General features: G+C 44.3%; 1 protein-coding gene across 1 annotated transcript; it reads left to right on the top strand.

Annotated features, from left to right (window-relative positions):
* The first annotated feature begins 4,970 nt into the window (after positions 1 to 4,970).
* Positions 4,971 to 8,110, top strand: LOC134031744 (ankyrin repeat domain-containing protein 1-like). The gene is made up of 9 exons (XM_062475455.1): positions 4,971 to 5,064; positions 5,209 to 5,355; positions 5,717 to 5,842; positions 6,013 to 6,120; positions 6,334 to 6,432; positions 6,607 to 6,705; positions 6,849 to 6,947; positions 7,109 to 7,207; positions 7,575 to 8,110. Exons 1-9 carry the CDS (start codon positions 5,029 to 5,031, stop codon positions 7,698 to 7,700), a joined length of 939 nt encoding a protein of 312 aa, XP_062331439.1. The 5' UTR covers positions 4,971 to 5,028; the 3' UTR covers positions 7,701 to 8,110.
* The last annotated feature ends 27 nt before the right edge of the window (positions 8,111 to 8,137 follow it).

Below are 8,137 nucleotides of genomic sequence, written 5' to 3'. Positions count from 1 at the left end.
ACTGCTTTTGCATGGAAACATGGTTTCATCTGGTCTTGGTGACAGTCAGTAGCTGAAGGAGGCATTGCTGTACCTCAGGGTCAGTTCTATTTACATGGCTCATTCTGTTGGAGAGGAGGTGATCCTGAACTCACTGGTACAGTGTTCACCAGGACACATACCGTACATTCCTGCTGTCTCTTTCTCTGTGTCTGGACCCCTCCCGGCTCCAACACATGCAGCACCTCTGGCCTGTCCAGGGAGCCAGAGTAGTTCAGGGGCATACCACACACACACACATCTCTATCTCTATGACACACAGGTATATTCATACATATGCATTAACACACAAAGTCTCTGTTTAAACACTGAAAAATATCTAAAAACGTGTAATTTTGTTCATTACCACATGCATGCACATACTCACACAAGCAGCTATCTTGGCCATGCCTTTGTGCTGATGTGACTTTCTATCTCTGCAGGTCAGACTTGGCTTTCACACACCTGCCCACTCCCTGGAACGTGCCATGTGACAATGAGGATGAGGAGATGAGGATCTTTATAGTACGACTTTTATCATATCATTAATATAACCTGCTATGTGTGTATGTGTGTGTGCATGCGTCCATATCTGAGTGTATGAGCGTATTTTAATGATGTCAGGTCTCATGTGACTTCAGCCTTCTCTCTTCGGTTTACTGTCCCCACTTACCCTTTCACCCTTCCCCATGTGATGTGAGAGAATGTGACATTATGACTGACAGCTACCCACTAGTTGCTGTCATGCCTTTTTCCGCACCACACTCTCTTTACCCCATACATTTGTCTCTCTCTCTCTCCCTCTTTCAAAGTTATTGATTAGATCTAAATCAGTAGATCAGACACAGCTGTGTTGGGGTACTCTAATGGCCGTGCTCAATAATTCTTCTCAGGTGACCGAATAGCATAGGCAGAAATCCCGGGGGGGGCACGACCCCCTCCATCCTGGGAAAAATATGATTTGTCCCCCCAATAAATCACTGTAAACATAAGGACATTTAAATAATATTAATAATATACATTTAACATATTACAATGTAGGTAGTAATTACTGCTGTTTTACAGCAGTAATTTTGGTGTCCCCCTCAGGAATTGCTCTTGAGAAAATGTCATATAATTGTCCCCCCAAAAATTGATAGCAGATTTTCCCCACTGCCCAATAGGCTCCATCAGTGTAGGAGGATTAAGGTGCACAATATAAGTGCAGAGAAAACATTTAGATGAAAAGAATACCTGCACACTGTAATAATTGTTATAAGCTTTTTGTCCTGCATGTTTGCAGTGAAAGAGGTGTTAGTCTGCCTTGTACTGCTCTGACATCAACTGAGCTGAGGGTGTATGTGTGTGTGTTTGTAGGGAGGGAGGGTGGGTGGGTGGGTGGTTGCAGAGACCAGGAGAGAGAGAAATGTGTGGTGGAGACTGATATCTACATACAGATCCCTCAACATCAGTTACAGATTTAGTTTTACAAGATGAGGTCCACGAGGACCAGAACAGGAACAGGGTGGTAAGAGAGACAGGGGGGTGGGAGGGAGGGGCAGAGGGAGGCAGAGGGAGGCAGAGGTGAGGGACAGGGTAAAAAGGGATAGAACATGGGATAGGTGAGCTGTAGAACCTGATCCCACACCCCACCAGGCTATCAACCAGTAGTGCTTAACCCTGATCCCGGAGCTGAGACCTTTTTACTTACCAACTTACTGATATTGTCTTTCTACCTCTCTTTCCCTCCCCTTCACCCAGATAGGTGAAGTGTTCTGTTTCTCTCTGATTACTGGATTTTCCACAAATGGCCTGACTCATGGCTAGCTGCATTTTAATTAATTTATCATTTTCCAAAGCTTCTAATGAGAACATTTCTGAGGAGTCGTTCATGAAATTGTATAATTGTCTCAAAGATAAGAACTCTTGTCTGATCCTGATGTTGTCACAGGTTGAATCTATGAATTGTTCCATTAGAGATCTGAATGTAGTCCCTAATAGTGAGGTTAAACAATCAGTATTGAGCTACGGCAGCTGCATTCAGATTCCTATGAGAGGGAATGAACAGCAGTGTATGTATTCCTTGGTAAGTAAATATCAGCTTGCTCTTGTGGCACTGTAACACCATAGTTACTCCCTATTGTGTTAGTGAATACACTGTGTTATAGTGATAGCCTAGCAATTACCTGGTTAGGGATGTGATTGGGCTTTTTAACATGGAGGAATGCAACTCCTGTATGCTCCTTTGTGTAATTAGGGTGTTACATCATAGCTTAACATGAAGTGCTTCCTAGCCCATCTCATCTCCTCCTGCTCCTGCTCTTCCTCCTCCATCTCCTCATATGACTGCGAGTTATTCTGCCAATGCCCTGACACATGACTTACAGGATTTTACAACTTGACAACATGAAAATATGTTGTCCTCTTACAAGTTGTCCTGAAACTGTATCCCAGTCGTTATGCTTTAATGTTGATAGCTCATTCCCCCCCTCACCTCACGTATATGGCATCTTGTGGTGGTGGTGGTGGTGTGTGTGTGTGTGGGGGGGGGGGGGGGTGGCCTTTAGTCCACTCTATGTTCTGCTTTAGACATGGGACAATTTAACACTAAATTATCAAACAAGTGAAGGACATATAAAAACTGATATTTGGTGTCACCAGGTTTTTTCTTGAGTGTTACAGAGAGAGGGAGAGAGAAGCTTGGGGGGGGGACTGATATTTACCCACCCATCGTTAAAACACCTAGGTAAACTGTGAGAGTGTTGTGATTGGTGGAGAGGAGGAGACAGGTTGTGAGCTTTGTTGTGAAGAGGATAAGAGACCAACCTGACAGCCTGCAGTTCACATCAAACTATCTCCTGTATACCACCTCACCTTTGGGTTGAACTGAGCTACTGAAGCAGAGACCAACAAATTAGAGGCTCCATGGATCCTGTGCCCACGGAACAAGTAAATATACTAGTCACCAGTGACTATATAGTACAATAATGCTGGCTATAGTGATTGTGTGTGTGCATGTAAAATGATAATAGTTTCATGGCATTATGGGTCATAGTTGTGCTGATTCCGAATTTGAAAGAAAGTTAAACAGTTTCACCTTTTGCAAATGTAGTGACTTTATGTGCCTCTCTTGTGAACATATGAAGCATACTTGTACTTACAGTGCTAAAAGGTATGGAGTGTTTTGGGATGAGCTTTTCAAATGGTAGTTGTCAGCTGTGTTGCAGATGCAAAATGCCACATTAATAATTCACGAATGAAGTATGAAGACATATTACTTGCACTGGTGGTGATGAGTGAACTGTGTATCTCAAATGTATGCTGTATACCAAATGAACCAGAATGCCTACAGTTTATCTGTGATGTCCTTGTACAGTACACTGTAGGCTTTCTGCTGGATTATCTAGCTCTTCTATGAGAGCAAAAGATAGCAAGAGAGAAAGAGATAGATGACAATGTGTGTGTGTGTGTGTGTGTGTTTGTGTGTGTGTAAAAAGGTTGGAGAGAACGCGGGAGAAAGATGTGGCTTTCCAGACATAGTCTTGGTGCTAGTGAAGTCTCTTATTGAGGGACTTGTTGCTCTTGTTGGTTAGTTGTAACTGATTTAAATTGTTGTACTCGCTGTGAAATATTTTACTGTTGCTTGCTTTTCTACAGGTACACTCTTGCACTTTTTGAGGTTCATGTTGTTTAATTGTAATTTGTTTAACTACATGCTCTTATAGTTCTTCCCTTTGGCACTTATTTGGTTTTTCACAGTGTATGCTTCATGTTTTGGCTACCCGCAATGTTTGGGGCTATCTCGTTGTTATAATCAGTCACTTTTGTAAAGCTCTCTCTTGGAAGTCGCTTTGGATAAAAGCGTCTCCTAAATGAATAAATGTAAATGTAAATGTAAAAGTCATGTCAGTTATAGGAAATCAGATAACCACGTCCAGATAACGGTTACGTCTTAATGTGACTCATCATAAAGACGTTTCCCATGAAACATGGCTCCCTGTGGACACATGTGGCACAGCTAAAGATACATTCTGTAGCCTTTACGAGCTGTCACTTTTTCAGAAGACCATTCTAATGGTCTTCTGGAGGATTTCACCGGGATGACTTCTGTACGGACAGGGACAGACTCTGAAGTCTTCCCAGATCAAACTCAATATATGTGTGTGTGTGTGTGTGTGTACTTGTGAAACCTGGACAGCAGTGAAGTATGCATGTCTCCAGGCCTGTGGGCCATTAGAGAAGATGATTTATTACAGTTCCTTTCTAATATAAGCTCAGGTAGTAATATCTTTATTAGCTCATACAAGTCATTGTGACTAGAAACTCTAGAAGAAGAAAACAGGCCAGTAAAGGCAACCATGCGGTTAGCTAACAATCTGGCCAACCAGCCAGATAGCCAGACAGCCCATGAACCCCTGCAGTGGTGAAAACCAACCAGCTTTTCACCTCAGTGTACCTCATAGTTAATCATCTGAGACAGGCAGGACAGACAGTTAGCTGTTATAAATAAGTGTTATGATGTTTTCAGCCTCTCATGTCTTCCTGTCCACAGGGTGCTGCTACAGGAATGGTTAAGGGTTGGGTTTCTTACCTTGGGCCAACTGCTATTGGGAAGCATGATGATGGTGGTGTGTGTGTGTGTGTGTGTGTGTGTGTGTGTGTGTGTGTGTGTGTGTGTGTGTGTGTGTGTGTGTGGAGGGACGGGGGGTAGCTGAGTGTGTGTCAGTGACGTTCTCAAGTTTCACCTCCAGTCTGGGCTACTGAAAGGTAATGGCAGTAGCCACAGGCATTTCACTTCCAGCACAAAACATTCTTTAGCTGACACACACACACACACATTGCTGTACCCTGTCCCAAACTTCAGGATGACAGGAAAGCATACTCTGTCTCAGCAGGGTCAGAGGGCAGCAGTTACCCTGTTAGAACATGAGCTCAGCCTTGTCGAGCTCCACACATATATAAGAGGCAGGACAGGGACATGGCATCACTTAAACTGTAAGCTTCGGTAAGCTGCAACTCCCAGGCCTGACCATGATGAGAATGAGATTCCAGAGTGTGGAGGAGCTGGTATGTTTACTACTTCATCACTGGATGAGACCCTGATTGTGGTTATGATAGAGGGATATGGATGAAGAAGGAAAGACAGATAAGAGTCTATTCCCTCTATCTTCACACTTCCTCACCCTTTCTCTCTCCCCCTTCTCTGCCCAGGTGACAGACAAGAGAGGTGAGGGGAAGAATCCTGGAGAGGAAGGTTTCTCAGAGGGCCAGTATGAGACCTCCATCAACCAAAAGCAGGACAACCGCAGGTCTCACAAAGATCGCCTGACCGACACGGAGGTCCCCCTCACACTGAATGTAAGTCCACTCCAGAGGAAGGTGTGTGAGTCCTACCCTTCATTTTAGTGTATGGCATTAATAACCTTGTTTAGAATGCTACTGATATATGGGATCCTTGTTAAAACTTTTATGTGTTATGTGCTCAGTTGCTAGAGAGAGATACGAATAGCCCATGGCTTGGGCCGCATGTCAATGTACTATTCAATAAAGTCAAATCAATGAGTGTGAAGTGCTGTTTCTTGATGATCAGCCCTTTTTACTGGAAAACTAGATTCTGGCTGCTCACACCCGCTACATGCTACTACTCTATGGGTGTGTGTGTATGTGTGTGTCAGCCAGTCAACCTCTACTTCCCTTCCTGCCGTACTATGGTTCACAGGTGGACAAAGCTGGACACCTGACACTGGAGAACCCAGACAACCTCCAGAACATTCTCCAGCTGAGGAAGAATAACAAGGCGAGGAAAGCTCCAGTCCGCAAGACTCCTCCCCCTCCAGAGGCTGTGGTGAGATACTCTATGAGAAGACGGTTTAATCTCGAATTAGACAAACCTGGTAAAATAACAATAGGTCTGATTGGTTGTATAAGCTCCTCATGGCTGTCATTGTGAAGGCAGCAGCTTAGAGGAGAAGGTGACGTAGCCCAGCTGTTAAGCTGTCTGTCTGCCCCGTTCAGCCTTACTATGTGGACGAGGAAGACTTCATGAAGGCCTGTGAGGAGAACAAAATGCCTCTGATCGAGAGATACCTCACTAGAGGAGGGGACCCCAACGCCTGCGACAATGTGAGTGTGTGTGTGTGTTAATAAGTAAGAAAGCACGAGAAAAAAGTGACATGAGTGAAAGTGATACAGTGAGTGAAAGAGGGAAACAATGAGATGGATAAAGTGATAGATGAATGATGGATATGGAGAGAGTAAGTGAAAGAGTCATACGCAGGAAGATAAAAAAAGATTGACCAATGGATGTGTTGTGTCTTCCCTCCCCTGGTGTCTCAGTTTGGACGCTCTGCACTGCACAAAGCCAGCTCCCACGGTCATGTGGAGGTGGTGAGCAGACTGCTGGAGGCAGGGGTTGACATCGAGAACAAGGACAAGGTAGTCAAGAACCCCATACTGCACACACCTACAATGGGGGGGGGGGGGGGGGGGGGGATTAAGAAGCGATTAAAGAGCTACCTTAAGCTGGGATGATTGAGCTGTATGTGTCGACCTCTGTGAGCAAAATGTCTATTTATTCACTGTCAAACGTACCCCCTCCTCCATTTCCAGCTGCAGGCCACAGCAGTCCACTGTGCCTGTCGGGGGGGCAGTCAGCCTGTGTTGGAACTGCTGCTCAACCAGAATGCCAGCTTCTCTACCAGAGACAAGGTGAGTAGCTGTAGGACATCGCAATGGATTTTGTTTAGGTAGTGTTGGCTAGGCCTAGGCTGATTTACCTACAGCTGAACCAGCTCTAACAAGACTTTAATACAGTATTATGTCGTTGAGAATGTTGTGTTTTGTCCTCTCAGCTGCTGAGCACCCCTCTTCACGTTGCCGTGAGAACAGGTCACTACGAGTGTGCAGAGCAGCTCATCCACTGTGGAGCTGAGGTCAACGCCAAAGATCGAGTGAGGACTCACACACACACTTTCACAATAACAAACTACAGACTACCAGTAGGACTGACTAAAGTCAGCCTACTCTACACCACAGGACAGTAGTGTCTTAACCTTCCACAGTATCCTCAGACCCACGTGTCAGCTTAGTGTTTTTGTGTGGTCCTGTGCAGGATGGGGACACACCCATGCATGATGCCGTCAGGCTGAACAGGTTCAAGATCCTCCAGCTCCTGCTGCTACATGGAGCCAACCTCAAACTGAAGAACTCTGTACGTCCCCCTGCTCACACATGCTACTCCAGCTCAGCCACAAACCTACAACTTGTCTTGACTGTTTATTAACATAGATATTATACTATTAAGGGACTGTTGGAAACCTAATTGATCAACTTGTATCATTAGAATTTGGAATTGATAGCACAGATAAATACTTTTTGTAGTATAAAGCATTCCAGACAAAATACAAATTTCCTGGGCTGAAGTTTGGATCCATCATGCACGCCCTCTTGTGGTGATTTGATGGCTTAAAAGAATGAACAAAATGACAAACGTGACATCGGTCCATTTTCCCCAAGTTAGGATTTGATGTGTTTGGTAGTGAGGAGATTCATGGAGAGTATTGTTTTCCTCTTGGCAGGAGGGCAAGTCCCCAATGGACTGTGTCTTGGAGTGGCAGAATGGTGCCAAGAACATCCTGAGCAAAGTCAAATTGAACCTGCATGATGCGCAGTCTGAGGAGCAGGAGATACATGGAGATAGATGAGGACTTCAGGGTTTGAGGAATGCTAGGTGCCATTCGACTGATATTGACGCTTCTGGACTTACTGATATGCTACTCTGATCACCTCAAGAGAACTAAACCAGCTAACTTGAAACTGATGACGGAGATCCTATGACGCCCATCTTAATGGAACTTGCATCTCACAGCAGATATGGTTTACCGTGTGCCTATGAACCTGACATTGTAAAATATGGTTTCAATACTAAGAATGACAATCAGAATGTTTGATCACAGAGGGGGAGGACAGAAAAGGAGGATCGTAAGGAACGCTAACTCAGGAATGTGTTTGTATGATTATACATTACTAAAACTAGCTTTGTTGAAGAATAACTGAATTTTGATTGCTTTCTGTTGTAAAAAGTTACAACATATTCATTGAATCCCAGCAGGTTGCTTTGATTGACAATGTACTAAGTAAA

Source organism: Osmerus eperlanus, chromosome 12 (assembly GCF_963692335.1).
Source record: "Osmerus eperlanus chromosome 12, fOsmEpe2.1, whole genome shotgun sequence".
In the NCBI taxonomy this organism is placed as follows: domain Eukaryota; kingdom Metazoa; phylum Chordata; class Actinopteri; order Osmeriformes; family Osmeridae; genus Osmerus; species Osmerus eperlanus.
Note: the sequence above shows the minus strand (reverse complement) of the source record. Positions and strands in the feature narration are given on the sequence as shown.

Excerpts from the sequence above, each read along its gene's own strand:
- LOC134031744 (XM_062475455.1), top strand. The coding sequence starts at position 5,029 with ATGATGAGAATGAGATTCCAGAGTGTGGAGGAGCTG. Across the intron at positions 5,065-5,208 it reads TCCAGAGTGTGGAGGAGCTG|GTGACAGACAAGAGAGGTGA; the intron begins GTATGTTTACTA and ends TTCTCTGCCCAG. Across the intron at positions 5,843-6,012 it reads CTCCCCCTCCAGAGGCTGTG|CCTTACTATGTGGACGAGGA; the intron begins GTGAGATACTCT and ends TGCCCCGTTCAG.